The 19264-nt window shown below is 35.3% G+C and overlaps 1 protein-coding gene across 1 annotated transcript; it reads right to left on the bottom strand.

Annotated features, from left to right (window-relative positions):
• Positions 1 to 1537: 1537 nt before the first annotated feature.
• tnnc2.2 (troponin C2, fast skeletal type, tandem duplicate 2) lies at positions 1538 to 13059 on the bottom strand. Its single transcript, XM_061972300.1, has 6 exons — positions 12921 to 13059; positions 12157 to 12208; positions 10470 to 10613; positions 5849 to 5963; positions 5643 to 5779; positions 1538 to 1953 (listed from the first exon to the last, which is right to left on the bottom strand). Exons 1-6 carry the CDS (start codon positions 12921 to 12923, stop codon positions 1922 to 1924), a joined length of 483 nt encoding a protein of 160 aa, XP_061828284.1. The 5' UTR covers positions 12924 to 13059; the 3' UTR covers positions 1538 to 1921.
• Positions 13060 to 19264: the final 6205 nt, after the last annotated feature.

The following is a 19264-nucleotide window of genomic DNA, read 5'->3' as shown; positions in this document are numbered from 1 at the left end:
AACTACAGTACTATTGGCCACCGGATGAGATTAGACCAATCAGAGCGCACTGTTCAGTATTGTGGCCTCTGATTGGCTAAGCCGCTTGCAGCATTACTATATTGAATTGAGTGTTAAGGTGACTAAATGGTGTTGTTTCATCTCTAGAAGAATGTACTGTTAAAAAAAGGCATTTAGAAGGTCAAACAGTTTTTTATGTGCTATCTGTAAAAAATATTTGATTTATAAATAATAAATCCTACTTTGCAAAATTAATTTACCATGGTTAGCATCCTCATCATGGTGCCAAACTCTCTGGTGCATGTCGAACATGTCAAAGGCGGCCTTGAACTCTTCACAAACACAAAAATGAAGAGACAAAAAAAGACAACAAAACAAACACACACAAGAAAGAAAAAAACAACAAAAAATACAATAACAAAAGACAAAAAAAAGACAAAATGGAAAAAGACACAAAAAAACAAGACAAAAACACAACAAAAAACAAAGAACGAGACAAAAATACAAAACCAAAAGACAAAAGTAAACATACAAAAAATCCCGGAAGACAAAAAAACATGACAAAAGAACAGGAAAAAAAGAAAAGAGACACTAAATACACGAATAAAAGACAAAAACAAGACAACAAAACAAAACACACAAAAATGAAAACACAAACAACAACCATAAATACAATAACAAAAGACAAAAAAAGACAAAATTAAAAGACACAAGAAACAAGACAAAAAACACAACAAAAACAAAAAACAAGACAAAAATACAAAAACAAAAGACAAAAAAAACAAAAGACAATAAAACAAAACAAAAATACAAAAATAAAACACAAAAAATCCCAAAAGACAAAAAACAAATGACAAAAAAACATGACAAAAAACACGACAAAAATAAAAGAAACACAAATACATAAACAAAAGGAAAAAATAAGACAACAGAACAAAACACACACAAAAAAAAAAAAAAAAATACATTAACAAAAGACAAAAAGATGAAAATAAAAGACGGAAAAAAAGGGCCTGGAACCAATTAAAAGCGAACGAGGGATTACTGTATAACTGTACCTATTTAACTGTACCTATACTAACACTACTACTAATATATATATATTTATATAATTACATGTGATACATATATATGTATATATACTGTATATATGTATATATATATATTAAGTACAATTGAGTAACATAACAAAAATTATTCTCTAAATTCAGCCAAAATTTTCTGAAAGAACAAAAAAGTCAGCCTTCGTCCCATGGGGAATCTTCTATATGGTAAAATACAATTTATATTTAGTCTGCTGTACTGAAATATAGTGCTTATAAAACTACATGTGATCAAAACTATCACTCACAATCCTATAGTGAGAGATTCTATGAATTAAAATAATGATCATGTGGTTGATTACATTTATGCATGATGATTTCATATGTTATGGCCACAGTTCTGAGTAAGACCTTTGTTGTTTTAATGACATTGCATACAATACAAACAGTAAAGTTATAAATTAGTCACCATTCTGAAAAGATGTGGACAAAAAGAAGAAACAATCATTTTATTGATATGTGAGTGTGTTGTTGATGGATTTTGTTGACTAACAGGTCAACTTCTTTGCACAGTGGAAGAGGAGGGATTGGTCTAACAGCAGCAGCATGTTCTATCTACACTACGTCTGTAGAGCTTGACCAGTAAGAGAAGAAAAGGCGGAGGAGGACAGCCGTGGTCCTCCTTGCATCTTTACTGGAATCCATCGGCTGTGTAGCCCACTTCCATCAGGCTGTCCTAGCTTTCTGTTGAGGATGGAAGATGGAGGATGGAGGAGCGCGGGGGACAGTGAAAGACGAGGTCTTGGTGCTGAGATGAATTCCAAATGGAGGTTTCGTTCACAGGGTGAGGAGGAATGTCCATGAATTTGTCTGCTTCTTTACTGCACATTCTCCATCATCTTCAGGAATTCTGGTGGACACAACATGGGCGTTTTTATTAAGATGCATCACTGTAGCATTCGTCTAATCAAAGATCATACATATGACAGGAGCCCTTTCGTGTCTTTAGTGACCGCCTGCAAAACTGCTAGTCAAAGATCATGTATATAACAGGAGCATGCTGCTGTTTTATTTTGTTTTTGTAATTTAGTTTTTATTGACGTCCAGCATCAGACATTCCTATCCATTACATCATATTTGCCTACATCTATTGTTTGCCCTAAATGTCAAAATAATATATTTTTGTTTATATATGTTTTAAAGACCTACTGTAAAAATAGTAGTCAAAGATCATATATATGACAGGAGCACTTTGCTGTTTTTAAGGACCTACTGTAAAAACAGTAGTCAAATACCATATGGAGCACTTTGCTGTTCTTAAAGACCTACTGTAAAAACAGTAGTCAAAGATCATATATATGACAAGAGCACTTTGCTGTTTTTAAAGACCTACTGTAAAAACAGCAGTCAAAGATCATATATATGACAGCAGCACTTTGCTGTTTTTAAAGACCTACTGTAAAAACAGTAGTCAAAGATCATATATATTACAGGAGCACTCTGCTGTTTTTAAAGACGTACTGTAAACATAGTCGTCAAAGATCATATATTTGACAGGAGCACTTTGCTGTTTTTAAAGACCTACTGTAAAATCAGCAGTCAAAGATCATATATATGACAGGAGCACTTTACTGTTTTAAAGGACCTACTGTAAAAATGTATGTCAAAAATCCTACATATGACAGGAGCACTTTGCTGTTTTTAAGGACCTACTGTAAAAACAGTAGTCAAATATCATATAGATGACAGGAGCACTTTACTGTTTTTAAGGACCTACTGTAAAAACAGTAGTCAAAGATCATATATATGACAGGAGCACTTTGCTGTTTTTAAAGACCTACTGTAAAAACAGCAGTCAAAGATCATATATATGTCAGGAGCACTTTACTGTTTTTAAGGACCTACTGTAAAAATGTATGTCAAAGATCATACATATGACAGGAGCACTTTGCTGTTTTTAAGGACCTACTGTAAAAACAGTAGTTAAAGATCATATATATGACAGGAGCACTTTGCTGTTTTTAAAGACCTACTGTAAAAACAGTAATCAAATATCATATATATGACAGGAGCACTTTGCTATTTTTTAAAGACCTACTATAAAAACAGCAGTCAAAGATCATATATATGACAGGAGCACTTTGCTGTTTTTAAATACCTACTGTAAAAACAGCAGTCAAAGATCATATATATATGACAGGAGCACTTTGCGGTTTTTAAATACCTACTGTAAAAACAGCAGTCAAAGATCATATATATATGACAGGAGGACTTTGCTGTTTTTAAAGACCTACTATAAAAACAGCAGTCAAAGATCATATATATGACAGGAGCACTTTGCTATTTTTAAAGACCTACTGTAAAAACAGCAGTCAAAGATCATATATACGAAAGGAGCACTTTGCTGTTTTTAAGTACCTACTGTAAAAACAGGAGTCAAAGATCATATATATGACAGGAGCACTTTGCTGTTTTTAAAAACCTACTGTAAAAAATACTAGTCAAAGATCATATATATGACAGGAGCACTTTGCTGTTTTTAAAGACCTACTGTAAAAATAGGAGTCGAAGATCATATATATGACAGGAGCACTTTGCGGTTTTTAAGGACCTACTGTAAAACAGTAGTCAAAGATCATATATATGACAGGAGCACTTTGCTGTTTTTAAGGACCTACTGTAAAAACAGTAGTCAAAGATCATATATATGACAGGAGCACTTCGCTGTTTTTAAAGACCTACTGTAAAAACAGAAGTCAAAGATCATATATATGACAGGAGCACTCTGCTGTTTTTAAAGACCTACTGTAAAAATAGTAGTCAAAGATCATATATATGACAGGAGCACTTTGCGGTTTTTAAGTACCTACTATAAAAACAGTAGTCAAAGATCATATATATGACAGGAGCACTTTGCTGTTTTTAAAAACCTACTGTAAAAACAGCAGTCAAAGATCATATATATGACAGGAGCACTTTACTGTTTTAAAGGACCTACTGTAAAAATGTATGTCAAAAATCCTACATATGACAGGAGCACTTTGCTGTTTTTAAGGACCTACTGTAAAAACAGTAGTCAAATATCATATAGATGACAGGAGCACTTTACTGTTTTTAAGGACCTACTGTAAAAACAGTAGTCAAAGATCATATATATGACAGGAGCATTTTGCTGTTTTTAAAGACCTACTGTAAAAACAGCAGTCAAAGATCATATATATGACAGGAGCACTTTACTGTTTTTAAGGACCTACTGTAAAAATGTATGTCAAAGATCATACATATGATAGGAGCACTTTGCTGTTTTTAAGGACCTACTGTAAAAACAGGAGTCAAATATCATATATATGACAGGAGCACTTTACTGTTTTTAAGGACCTACTGTGAAAACAGTAGTCAAAGATCATATATATGACAGGAGCACTTTGCTGTTTTTAAGTACCTACTGTAAAAACAGTAGTCAAAGATCATGTATATGACAGGAGCGCATTGCTGATTTAAATACCTACTGTAAAAACAGTAGTCAAAGATCATATACAGTATATTACAAGAGCACTTTGCTGTTTTTTAAAGAACTACTGTAAAAACAGCAGTCAAAGATCATATATATGACAGGAGCACTTTGCTGTTTTTAAGTACCTACTGTAAAAACAGTAGTCAAAGATCATATATATGACAGAAGCACTTTGCTGTTTTAAAAGACCTACTGTAAAAACAGCAGTCAAAGATCATATATATGACAGGAGCACTTTGCTGTTTTTAAGTACCTACTGTAAAACAGTAGTCAAAGATTATATATATGACAGGAGCACATTGCTGTTTTTAAAGACCTACTGTAAAAACAGTAGTGAAAGATCATATATATGACAGGAGGACTTTGCGGTTTTTAAGGACCTACTGTAAAACAGTAGTCAAAGATCATATATAGGACAGGTGCACTTTGCTGTTTTTAAGGACCTACTGTAAAAACAGTAGTCAAAGATCATATATATGACAGGAGCACTTTGCTGTTTTTAAGTACCTACTGTAAAAACAGTAGTCAAAGATCATATATATGACAGGAGCACTTTGCTGTTTTTAAAGACCTACTGTAAAAACAGCAGTCAAAGATCATATATATGACAGGAGCACTTTACTGTTTTAAAGGGCCTACTGTAAAAATGTATGTCAAAGATCATACATATGACAGGAGCAATTTGCTGTTTTTAAGGACTTACTGTAAAAACAGTAGTCAAAAATCATATAGATGACAGGAGCACTTTACTGTTTTTAAGGACCTACTGTAAAAACAGTAGTCAAAGATCATATATATGACAGGAGCATTTTGCTGTTTTTAAGTACCTACTGTAAAAACAGTAGTCAAAGATCATATATATGACAGGAGCACTTTGCTGTTTTTAAGTACCTACTGTAAAAACAGTAGTCAAAGATCATATATATGACAGGAGTGCATTGCTGATTTCAAGGAAGTACTGTAAACAGTCTCCTCAAAGATTGTCTATTAAAAGTAGGTCATAGGAAATGCAGCTCGACAGGAAGTTGGAAGAAGTGGAGAGCACGGAGAGCAGAAAGTAACAAGCTGAAATGACATCATCGTACCGTCAAAGTCCAGCATGCCGTCGGCGTTCTTGTCCCCGTCCTTCATCAGCTCATCGATCTCGTCCTCCGTGATCGGCTCGCCGGTGCTGCGGATGATCAGAGAGAACTCTTCCCTGTCGATGTAGCCGTCTCCGTTCCTGCACATGCGCACATTCATCAACACGCGCTGGTCACCGCAACGTGAGTTAAGAAGGCAACGATCGTACTTGTCGAAGACACGGAAACACTCCGCCAACTCTTCCTCGCTCTTGCCGGCCTGGTCCTCCTTGAGCAGTCTCACCATCATCACCAAGAACTCCTCAAAGTCGATGGTGCCGCTGCCTGGGAGGGTAAAGACCCCAGGTAGATATTCATCCAAACCAATTACTCTTTGGAGGGCTTTCATTTTGAAAAGTCGTAGCATTGAGCAATGCGACTTCCTGTGTGATATCTTGGTAGGGTTTACAATAATTGTTGACTGGTACAAAAAAATATTGATCAAAATCACTGCGAAAATATATACAGGTAAAAGCCAGTAAATTAGAATATTTTGAAAAACTTGATTTATTTCAGTAATTGCATTCAAAAGGTGTAACTTGTACATTATATTTATTCATTGCACACAGACTGATGCATTCAAATGTTTATTTCATTTAATTTTGATGATTTGAAGTGGCAACAAATGAAAATCCAAAATTCCGTGTGTCACAAAATTAGAATATTACTTAAGGCTAATACAAAAAAGGGATTTTTAGAAATGTTGGCCAACTGAAAAGTATGAAAATGAAAAATATGAGCATGTACAATACTCAATACTTGGTTGGAGCTCCTTTTGCCTCAATTACTGCGTTAATGCGGCGTGGCATGGAGTCGATGAGTTTCTGGCACTGCTCAGGTGTTATGAGAGCCCAGGTTGCTCTGATAGTGGCCTTCAACTCTTCTGCGTTTTTGGGTCTGGCATTCTGCATCTTCCTTTTCACAATACCCCACAGATTTTCTATGGGGCTAAGGTCAGGGGAGTTGGCGGGCCAATTTAGAACAGAAATACCATGGTCCGTAAACCAGGCACGGGTAGATTTTGCGCTGTGTGCAGGCGCCAAGTCCTGTTGGAACTTGAAATCTCCATCTCCATAGAGCAGGTCAGCAGCAGGAAGCATGAAGTGCTCTAAAACTTGCTGGTAGACGGCTGCGTTGACCCTGGATCTCAGGAAACAGAGTGGACCGACACCAGCAGATGACATGGCACCCCAAACCATCACTGATGGTGGAAACTTTACACTAGACTTCAGGCAACACGGATCCTGTGCCTCTCCTGTCTTCCTCCAGACTCTGGGACCTCGATTTCCAAAGGAAATGCAAAATTTGCATGGTTGGGTGATGGTTTGGGGTGCCATGTCATCTGCTGGTGTCGGTCCACTCTGTTTCCTGAGATCCAGGGTCAACGCAGCCGTCTACCAGCAAGTTTTAGAGCACTTCATGCTTCCTGCTGCTGACCTGCTCTATGGAGATGGAGATTTCAAGTTCCAACAGGACTTGGCGCCTGCACACAGCGCAAAATCTACCCGTGCCTGGTTTACGGACCATGGTATTTCTGTTCTAAATTGGCCCGCCAACTCCCCTGACCTTAGCCCCATAGAAAATCTGTGGGGTATTGTGAAAAGGAAGATGCAGAATGCCAGACCCAAAAACGCAGAAGAGTTGAATGCCACTATCAGAGCAACCTGGGCTCTCATAACACCTGAGCAGTGCCAGAAACTCATCGACTCCATGCCACGCCGCATTAACGCAGTAATTGAGGCAAAAGGAGCTCCAACCAAGTATTGAGTATTGTACATGCTCATATTTTTCATTTTCATACTTTTCAGTTGGCCAACATTTCTAAAAATCCCTTTTTTGTATTAGCCTTAAGTAATATTCTAATTTTGTGACACACGGAATTTTGGATTTTCATTTGTTGCCACTTCAAATCATCAAAATTAAATGAAATAAACATTTGAATGCATCAGTCTGTGTGCAATGAATAAATATAATGTACAAGTTACACCTTTTGAATGCAATTACTGAAATAAATCAAGTTTTTCAAAATATTCTAATTTACTGGCTTTTACCTGTATATATATAAATATATGCAGATTTTATTTTGAAAAACCACTACAAAGCCCAATGAACTGGATGAGTGATGAAATTAGTGTGACATCATAATTCATTTTGTTGTCTAACATAAGTTAAATAGTTGACTGGTGGAAAAAAAATGATTTGAGATAAATCTTTAAAATCAGTGTGGAAGAGTGATGCGTGCAGATTAGAGAGAGCTTTTATTTTGAAAAGTCGCTGCATTGAGCAATGCAACTTCCTGTGTGATATCTTGGTGGGGTTCACTATCTGTAAAAAGTAAAATTGTTGACTGGTAAAGAAAAGAATATTGATTAAATAAATGCTTAAAATCACTGTGAAAAAGTTATGTATGCAGATTTTATTTTGAAAAGCCACAACAAAGCCCAATGAACTGAATGAGTGATGAAAATTGTGTGACATCATAATTAATTCTGTTGTCTAACATATATTAAATATATGACTGGTGAAATAAAAATGATTTGAGATAAATCTTTAAAATCAGTGTGGAAGAGTCATGCGTGCAGATTAGAGAGAGCTTTTATTTTGAAAAGTCGCTGCATTTAGCAATGCAACTTCCTGTGTGATATCTTGGTGGGGTTCACTATCTGTAGAAAGTAAAATTGTTGACTGGTAAAAAAAAGAATATTGATTAAATAAATGCTTAAAATCACTGTGAAAAAGTTATATATGCAGATTTTATTTTGAAAAAACACAACAAAGCCCAATGAACTAAATGAGTGATGAAAATTGTGTGACATCATGATTAATTCTGTTGTCTAACATAAATTAAATATATGACTGGTGAAATAAAAATGATTTGAGATAAATCTTTAAAATCAGTGTGGAAGAGTCGTGCATGCAGATTAGAGAAAGCTTTTATTTTGAAAAGTCACTGCATTGAGCAATGCAACTTATTGTGTGATATCTTGGTGGGGTTTACTATCTGTAAAAAGTAAAATTGTTGACTGGTAAAAAAAAAAAAATATTGATTAAATAAATGCTTAAAATCAGTGTGAAAAAGTAATGTATGCAGATTTTATTTTGAAAAACCACAACAAAGCCCAATGAACTGAAGGAGTGATGAAAATTGTGTGACATCATAATTAATTCTGTTGTCTAACATAAATTAAATATATGACTGGTGAAATAAAAATGATTTGAGATAAATCTTTAAAATCAGTGTGGAAGAGTCATGCGTGCAGATTAGAGAGAGCTTTTATTTTGAAAAGTCGCTGCATTTAGCAATGCAACTTCCTGTGTGATATCTTGGTGGGGTTCACTATCTGTAAAAAGTAAAATTGTTGACTGGTAAAAAAAAGAATATTGATTAAATAAATGCTTAAAGTCACTGTGAAAAAGTTATATATGCAGATTTTATTTTGAAAAAACACAACAAAGCCCAATGAACTAAATGAGTGATGAAAATTGTGTGACATCATGATTAATTCTGTTGTCTAGCATACATTAAATATATGACTGGTGAAATAAAAATGATTTGAGATAAATCTTTAAAATCAGTGTGGAAGAGTCGTGCATGCAGATTAGAGGGAGCTTTTATTTTGAAAAGTCACTGCATTGAGCAATGCAACTTCTTGTGTGATATCTTGGTGGGGTTTACTATGTGGAAAAAGTAAAATTGTTGACTGGTAAAATAAAGAATATTGATTAAATAAATGCTTAGAATCACTGTGAAAAAGTTATATATGCATATTTTATTTTGAAAAGCCACAACAAAGCCCAATGAACTGAATGAGTGATGAAAATTGTGTGACATCATAATTAATTCTGTTGTCTAACATAAATTAAATATATGACTGGTGAAATAAAAATTATTTGAGATAAATCTTTAAAATCAGTGTGGAAGAGTTGTGCATGCAGATTAGAGAAAGCTTTTATTTTGAAAAGTCGCTGCATTGAGCAATGCAACTTCCTGTGTGATATCTTGGTGGGGTTCACTATCTGTAAAAAGTAAAATTGTTGACTGGTAAAAAAAAGAATATTGATTAAATAAATGCTTAAAATCACTGTGAAAAAGTTATATATGCAGATTTTATTTTGAAAAAACACAACAAAGCCCAATGAACTATAAATGAGTGATGAAAATTGTGTGACATCATAATTAATTCTGTTGTCTAACATAAATTAAATATATGACTGGTGAAATAAAAATGATTTGAGATCAATCTTTAAAATCAGTGTGGAAGAGTCATGCGTGCAGATTAGAGAGAGCTTTTATTTTGAAAAGTCGCTGCATTTAGCAATGCAACTTCCTGTGTGATATCTTGGTGGGGTTCACTATCTGTAAAAAGTAAAATTGTTGACTGGTAAAAAAAAGAATATTGATTAAATAAATGCTTAAAATCACTGTGAAAAAGTTATATATGCAGATTTTATTTTGAAAAAACACAACAAAGCCCAATGAACTAAATGAGTGATGAAAATTGTGTGACATCATGATTAATTCTGTTGTCTAACATAAATTAAATATATGACTGGTGAAATAAAAATGATTTGAGATCAATCTTTAAAATCAGTGGGGAAGAGTCATGCGTGGAGATTAGAGAGAGCTTTTATTTTGAAAAGCCACAACAGAGTGCGATAAAACTGTGTGACATAAGTAATAGGGTCGACTGGTAACATAAGAATGATCTAAAATCAGTGTGAAAGTCTGAATGTTTGGAGCGCTTTTATTTTGGAAAGCCATAATAGAGTGCTGGCAAACTTCCTGCTCACCGTCCTCATCCACTTCCTCGATGATCTCATCCAGCTCCTCTCTGGTCGGGTTCTGACCCAGCATCCTCATCACGGTGCCCAACTCCTTGGTGCTGATGTCACCGCCACCGTCGGTGTCGAACATGTCGAAGGCGGCCTTGAACTCTTCACCCACACAAAAACGAGGAGACAAAAAAAAGACAAAAAGTCAACAAAACAAATACACACAAGAAAGAAAAAAACAAAACAGAAAAAGCAAAAATAGAATAACAAAAGTAAAAAAAAGCAAGACGAAAAGACAAAAATAGAAGACACAAAAAACAAGACAAAAGACACAACAAAAACAAAAAAACAAGACAAAAATACAAAAACAAAAGATACAAATGAAACACAACAAAATCAGACCAAAAAAACAAGACTAAAAGAAAAGAAGAGACATAAATACAAAAATAAAAACAAGACAAGACAAAGCACACAAAAAATTAAAAAACAAGACAAAAAAAAATTAAAAAAAAATACAATAACAAAAAACGAGACAAAAAGACGAAAATAAAAGACACAAGAAACAAGACAAAAAAACACAAGAAAAACAAAAAACAAGACAAAAACACAAAAACAAAAGAAAAAAACAAACAAAAATACAACTATAAAACACAAAGAAATCAGATAAGACAAAAATAAATGACAAAAAAACATGACAAAAAACATGACAAAAACAAAATACGAAAACAAGACAAAAACAAAACAAAACCAAAAAGACAAAAAACAAAAGACAAAAATAAGACAACAAAACAAAACATACAAAAAAGAAAAAAAATAAGACAAATAAACAACAAAAAATACAATCACAAAAGACAAAAAAAGACAAAAATAAAAGACACAAAAAAGAGACAAAAAACAACAACAACAAAAAACAAGACAAAAACACAAAAACAAAATAAAAAAACAAACCAAAAAGACAAAAATAAAACAAAAAAATCAGAGAAGATAAAAAAACAAACCAAAAAGACAAAAATAAAACAAAAAAATCAGAGAAGACAAAAAACAAATGACAAAAAAACAACAACAAACAAACAAAAACAAGGCACAAACAAAAGAAAACTTGTTTGTGCCTTGATCCCACCCATGTGAAATGTGTGGAGTTTCACATGGGTGGGATCATGTTTGAAAGAAGTACAGCAGATAGTAAGAGTGTTTGGGACTTCCGCTTCCTGACTCTTCGTGTCCTTCCACACATTTTGTGTGGCGGCTGAGGCTTCTCACCCACATAGTGTGTGTGTGTGTGTGTGTGTGTGTGTGTGTGTGACTACAGCAGCTACTCTTTCAAAAGATTCTGTCAAAACTTACATCTTCTTTTCTCTTTCTTTAAATTGCCAAATCTGCCTAGCAACAAGCGTGTGACAAGATAAACGTTGCTAATTCACGTTCTTGTAGCGTAAAATTGTTTAAAAAAATCAAAACAAATCTGGAAAAACACCTCTTTGTTGTAATATTATCATCATGTAATGTGTTTTCAAATAACACTCACTCGGCTTATTTCCTATAACATTTTATACTTTATGTTGGTGTTTTTTGATGTACCAAAAACTGCCCAGCAACAGGAGGCCAAATAGTTCTGCTTAAAGTGGTTTCAAGCTAAGTAAAATAATCATTTTGGAATATAATCACAAGATTATGTATTGTAATAAGAGCTCATTTGTGTACATACCAGCCAGCATTTCCTCGCTCAGATAGGAGCGGGCCTCTTGTTGCGCGTCAGTCTGGAAAAAGAAGCATTTGGATCATATTTTTCCACACATATTTCAATGTTTAATCATCGCAAACATTCCCAGATATGCACGCTTAAACCTAAAGATACGTGATTATGATGATATTATCCGAGCAGCAGCAGTATGCAGCTTCTAAAAAGGCTGCGGTTATTGAGCTGGCTGTAAATGAGCTCAGCTATTTCCGGCTCAACACATCAGGCGGTGCTGCCTTTGGCCTGCAGACATTTAATCCTCCGCTATTTGTCACTCAAGCGGAATCCGCACCTGAGCAGCTGCAGAATTGCACCATCAATCTTCATAAACGTACATTAAAAAAATGATCAAAAACAATTTTAATCTGTGGATTTACCTTCGACGTGCCAGAAAATGACACAGAATTTGATTTGCGTCAAAATGGGAAAATATACTATTATTATACATAGTTATAATTTTGTAGCTACAAAGAAGAATTTTTAAATATTTTTAAAAATATATATATAAAAAAATGACAGCAAAACAGTATTTTTTTCTTCTTTTTTTTTTACTTACTATAAACTATTATTAAACTATTATAATTATTATTGCTAATATTTAATATAATCAAGGATCAGTTATGGGGTTTCACCGTGCATATATATACATATATACTGTATATACACACACACACACACACACACATATATATATATATATATATATATATATAAAAATAAAAGTTTCTTACCATAATGCTGGATTATCTTTTCCCCCCTAGATATCCAAGGAAAAGGGCCCAGAGGAGCGGTCAGTCGGTGTCAGCCAACAGAGAGACTAGACGTAAGGTCAAGCTTCACACACACTTTAAACCGGGCGACTAGGCCCCGCCCCCTTCTTGACACAGGTCCTCCACATTTGGTCCGTTGAACTTTTAGGGGTTCTTGCTTTGCCCCGAGGAAAGCCAATCACGCACTGGAGAAGGGTTGAAGGACGACATCTAAAGCGCCAAAAGCAGCAGTTTTACAGTAAAAAGAGGCAAAACTGTGCTTTTATTACCGTAAACATACCAGAACATAAGGCTGGATTCGATTGTTTATTGTCACGATAAGCAGTAACTTTGACCTATCAGAAACTAACCCATGACCTATTTGGGGTCCAGACCCTTAGTTTGGACAACCTGGACACCTGTAAAGTTGACAAGTCGGGACTATTAAGTAGGTTATGTTTTTTTGTGTAACTTAAGACCAGCTTGGTGGACCCACCCTGTTTCTGCCAGACCCCCACCCTTCAAGCGTGCCCTGAATAGTAAGAAATGGTCGAAGAAGAAGCCCCCCAACCCCCCGACCGTAGACACACAGTGTGCGGGTCCTTATATGGACAAGGGTTGGGGGGGTGTCTGAGATTTGTTAGGTCTCTACTTTTGAACATTACAAACAAATCCATTGCTTTTTGCATTGTTAGGTAGTCGGCTACTTTCTGGTGGGCGGTGTAAAAACAAACAAACACTGAACTATGCAAAAGGTAAACATCACCAAATATGCACCTTAGTGGCAGTGTGGCCACGCCATAATGTCCAAACTTTTTCCAGCAAAGGTCCACGCATCAAAATAAAGGATGGCCGACACTTTGATACATTTTGTACATTAAATATTCCTAAAAACAATCCAATGTACGTTAAACTAAGCTTTGCAAATTAGTTCAATAATAATAGGTCCCATTAATAATCAGTGAGGTTATTTTTTTTTTTTACAATTATTAGGGTCAATAATCTGGTTTGGGGTATAAAAGTCTCTTGATTGTGTTTATTAAATGCGAATAAGCTACAAATCAACGTCACAAATGCTAGTTGATGCTCCACTGCGTATTAGGGACAGGCCTAAAATATATGTCACTATATACCAGGGGTCCCCAAACTTTTTGACTCGGGGGCCGCATTGGGTTAAAAAAATGTGGCTATTTATATATATATATGTATATATATATATATATATACACGTTAGGTCAGAAAAAAAACACAGAGGCTATTTCATCCCGACAAGCCTGTTTCGCAGGTTTCCCTGCTATTCAGGGGATTTTATTTCCCCCTGAATAGCAGGGAAACCTGCGAAACAGAGGCTGTTTCATCCCTACAAGCCTGTTTTGCAGGTTTCCCTGCTCTTCAGGGGAAAATAAAATCCCCTGAAGAGCAGGGAAACCTGCGAAACAGGCTTGTGGGGATGAAATAGCCTATGTGTTTTTTCCTGATTTAACGTGTATGTATGTATATATATATATATATATATATATATATATATATATATATATATATATATATATAGCCCCGCCCCCGGACACATTTTTTTAACCCAATGCGGCCCCCTAGTCAAAAAGTTTGGGGACCCCTGGTATATAGGGGAAAATAAAATCCCCTGAAGAGCAGGGAAACCTGCGAAACAGGCTTGTAGGGATGAAATAGCCTATGTGTTTTGTCCTGACCTAACGTGTATGTATATATATATATATATGTATGTATAATAAAGAAGGAAAAAAACATTATGCAACTTTCATAAACTATGAAAAAAAACTGCGAATTATTGTCCGAAAAATACGGTAATCGAAGTAATAATCGACAGATTAATCGATTATCAAATTAATCGTTAGTTGCAGCCCTAATATATATATATATATATATATATATATATATATATATATATATATATATATATATATATATATATATATATATATATCTCGGCCCCCGGCCAAAAATTTTTAACCCAATGCGGCCCCCTTGTCAAAAAGTTTGGGGACCCCTGGTATATAGGGGAAAATAAAATCCCCTGAAGAGCAGGGAAACCTGCGAAACAGGCTTGTAGGGATGAAATAGCCTCTGTTTCGCAGGTTTCCCTGCTCTTCAGGGGATTTTATTTTCCCCTGAAGAGCAGGGAAACCCGCGAAACAGGCTTGTAGGGATGAAATAGCCTCTGTGTTTTTTCCTGGCCTAACGTATATTCCGCTCTACCCCCGCTATTGAGCACTGTATAACGACTAAACCACAGTTACCTCGCCAGCCTCAATCTGAACCTTGGTATTTATAAATAAAGTTGATTTGATTTGATTTACCGTGATGACGGACTGGCAGTGTGTCGCGCCTCGCCAAGGAGCAGCAAGAATACCAAGAAGCGCATATGCCAAATTTTCAAAGAGAACGGCCTACGGATCACGATTGAAGCCAACAAGCAAACCGTCAACTTCCTTGACGTCACTTTCAACCTGAGAAATAACAGCTACCAACCATTCACGAAACCCAACACAACACTCCAATACGTGCACCATGACAGCAACCACCCACCCACCACCACGAAAAGAATACCTACCGGAATTAATAAAAGGCTATCGATGCTGTCATCTAGCAAAGCTGAATTTGACCAAGCAACCCCCCCGTACCAAAAAGCCCTTGATGAAAGCGGATACAATTTCACCCTCACCTATGAACCCACGCCAGGAAACCAACCGAAAAAGAACAGAAAACGAAACGACATCATCTGGTACAACCCCCCATACAGCAAAAACGTCTCAACTAACATTGGACACAAATTCCTCAATCTGATTGACAAACACTTTCCCAAAGACAACACCCTAAGAAAAGTATTCAACAAGAACAACATTAAATTGAGCTACAGCTGTATGAACAATATACGACAAATCATCTCAAACCACAACAAAACAATTGCAAATGAGCCGTCGGCCCCCGGACAGAGCGACTCCAAAACCAACAAAGGTTGCAACTGTCGAAAGAAACCTGATTGCCCTCTCAACGGGGTGCTTACAAACATCAGTTGTCTACCAATCTAAGGTAACACGCAAGGACATTAACACATCCGACACATATGTAGGATTAACTGAAGGAGAGTTCAAAACCACATGGAACAATCACAAGGCTTCTTTCAGGAACCAAAACCTGCGGAATACCACAGAACTCAGCAAACACATTTGGGACCTCAAAGACAATAATGTTGAATATTCAATAACATGGCAAATTCTTGCATCCAGCACACCTTACAATAGTGGTAATAAAAGATGCAACCTATGCTTGAAAGAAAAACTGTTTATTATTTACCGTCCAGACCTGTCATCCCTCAACAAGCGCAGCGAAATTGTAACAGCATGCCGCCACAGACGGAAACACCTCCTAGGTAACACATGAGCCAATCACCACGCCCCTACACCAGCCTGTACCCACCCACTCTGTGCCCTATATAATCCATGGTATGTGAATGCTCCCATTAAAATCTCCTGATGATTGAGGGAACCCCCCCTCATGAAACAGGCCTGTAGAGATGAAATAGTCTTGTGATTTTTTTCCCACACATACATATATATATATATATATATATATATATATATATATATATATATATATATATATATATATATATTGAGCGCGATAATGTCCCGTTATCGATGGGAAAATGCATTATATGATTTACCTGAGCGGCTAGGAGACACCGAGAGTAACAAGCGGTAGAAAATGGATTACAAAGAACAGATTTAAAAAAATAGAAAAATAAAATAAATTATATAACATAAATTATTATTATTATTATTTTTTTTTTTTAAACTTGGGTCTTCCCGGGGTCCGGATTTTGGACGCCGGTGGGCCGTATCCGGCCCGCGGGCTGTAGTTTGGGGACCCCTGCTATATACTGCATATTGCAGCCTCGTACGTAAGGATATAAATCATAATATATTATTTAACAGAGCTGTGAATCTTTGGGCACCACGCGATTCGATTCGATTCTTGGGGGTAACAATTCGATTCAAAGCGATTCTCGATTCAAAACCAATACTTTTTGGGTGCCAGTTCTATGATCAACTACATTCCTCCATAAAATAGATAAACAGCTCTAATACATTTCTATATTACCTCAAAGAAAACTGGTTTTGTTTAAAAAAAACAAAAAACAATATGATTTGCCTGAGTGGCTGGACAGGACAAAAAATAAATAAATAAATAAATAAAAATTTTAGATTTTTTTTTTTAATCGATTAAGAATCGCGACATATTCAAAAAGCAATTTTTTGACACCCCTATTAGTTAATATATAAATGATAATAGAACTATTTCAAAACGTGTTAAAAAGGCTTCTAATTTGGCTACTAATGTATGCGGTTACATAATTTCCACTTATATTATTTTTCTCCAAACTATTATTATTGTACTTTCTGTTGTAACATGTTTTATCTACAGGACTAAAATGTCACAAGTACTTGTTCTCCTCTTGTTTTGATACTTTACATTAGTTTTAGGTGGTTCTATATATTTTCAGTATTGATCCAGTACAGAGTAGCATCGCTCATACCAATGTTCTTACTTTAACACAGGATGGCGATGTAACAATATCATTGAATATTTCAATTATTTCCCTATTCCGTTTTATTACATTCAAAATTCATAATGAAGTCAATAGTTTGAAATAACTAAACATAAAGCAAAAACTACTACTGGCTCTTATTTCCCGAGTTTGTAAACAATAACAAAAAGGACAACAACTCTTTTGTAATGATTGAAAATATCGATCTAACCACTGTGGTATCGACCATTAACTGATATTATACGTTATATCGATCTTGTCGATATTTGTATCGATCCGTCCACCTCTGTTTATACTCAAGACTAGGGATGTCCGATAATGGCTTTTTGCCGATATCCGATATTCCGATATTGTCCAACTCTTTATTTACTGATACCGATATCAACCGATATATACAGTCGTGGAATTAACACATTATTATGCCTAATTTGGACAACCAGGTATGGTGAAGATAAGGTACTTTAAAAAAAAAAATTCATAAAATAAAATAAGATAAATAAATTAAAAACATTTTCTTGAATAAAAATGAAAGTAAAACAATATAAAAACAGTTACATAGAAACTAGTAATTAATAAAAATGAGTAAAATTAACTGTTAAAGGTTAGTACTATTAGTGGACCAGCAGCACGCACAATCATGTGTGCTTACGGACTGTATCCCTTGCAGACTGTATTGATATATATTGATATATAATGTAGGAACCAGAATATTAATAACAGAACTCTTTTGTGTGAATGAGTGTAAATGGGGGAGGGAGGTTTTTTGGGTTGGTGCACTAATTGTAAGTGTATCTTGTGTTTTTTATGTTGATTTAATAAAAAAAAAAAAAAAAAAACGATACCGATAATAAAAAAAACAGGACCGATAATTTCCGATATTACATTTTAACGCATTTATGGGCCGATAATATCTGCAGGCCGATATTATCGGACATCTCTACTCAAGAGCTCTACCTTTGCGGTTAGCGATGCTTTTTTTGTATCCTCCTATGGCGTGTGGAGCATGTTTAGCTATTCCTTGTCCTCCAGTGATAACGCTACTTTCCACGTCGGCAAAGGATTAGTGATTTAGAAGCAGCTTGCCAGGACGCCACGCTGCGCTGAGGACGCTCGTCGCTGTGAAATCTGCGAAACACAGCTAGAACGTGTCATCCACATGCATTGTCACGATAGTCATAAAATATCCATCGTCGGCCAAATTGATATCATTTGTATCGCCCAACCCGACTGTGTATCATAGCAGTCCCCAGGTAACGTGATAATATTCCCTCTAGTGACTGTGAGACGTAAGGGATCATTTATAGGGATGTCCGATAATGGCTTTTTGCCGATATCCGATATTCCGATATTGTCCAACTCTTAATTACCGATACCGATATCAACCGATACCGATATATACAGTCGTGGAATTAACACATTATTATGCCTAATTTGGACAACCAGGTATGGTGAAGATAAGGTCCTTTTTTTAAAAATTCATAAAATAAAATAAGATAAATACATTAAAAAAAAATTATTGAATAAAAAAGAAAGTAAAACAATATAAAAACAGTTACATAGAAACTAGTAATTAATGAAAATGAGTAAAATTAACTGTTAAAGGTTGCGTACGGACTGTATCCCTTGCAGACTGTATTGATATATATTGATATATAATGTAGGAACCAGAATATTAATAACAGAAAGAAACAACCCTTTTGTGTGAATGGGTGTGAATGAGTGTAAATGGGGGAGGGAG

The sequence above is a fragment of the Nerophis lumbriciformis genome, linkage group LG01 (assembly GCF_033978685.3).
Source record: "Nerophis lumbriciformis linkage group LG01, RoL_Nlum_v2.1, whole genome shotgun sequence".
NCBI classification, from domain to species: Eukaryota; Metazoa; Chordata; class Actinopteri; order Syngnathiformes; family Syngnathidae; genus Nerophis; species Nerophis lumbriciformis.
This window is presented reverse-complemented; position numbering and strand designations above follow the sequence as displayed.

Excerpts from the sequence above, each read along its gene's own strand:
- tnnc2.2 (XM_061972300.1), bottom strand. Across the intron at positions 10,614-12,156 it reads GAGCGAGGAAATGCTGGCTG|AGTTCAAGGCCGCCTTCGAC; the intron begins GTATGTACACAA and ends GTGTGGGTGAAG. Across the intron at positions 1,954-5,642 it reads CGGCATGCTGGACTTTGACG|AATTCCTGAAGATGATGGAG; the intron begins GTACGATGATGT and ends TGTGTCCACCAG.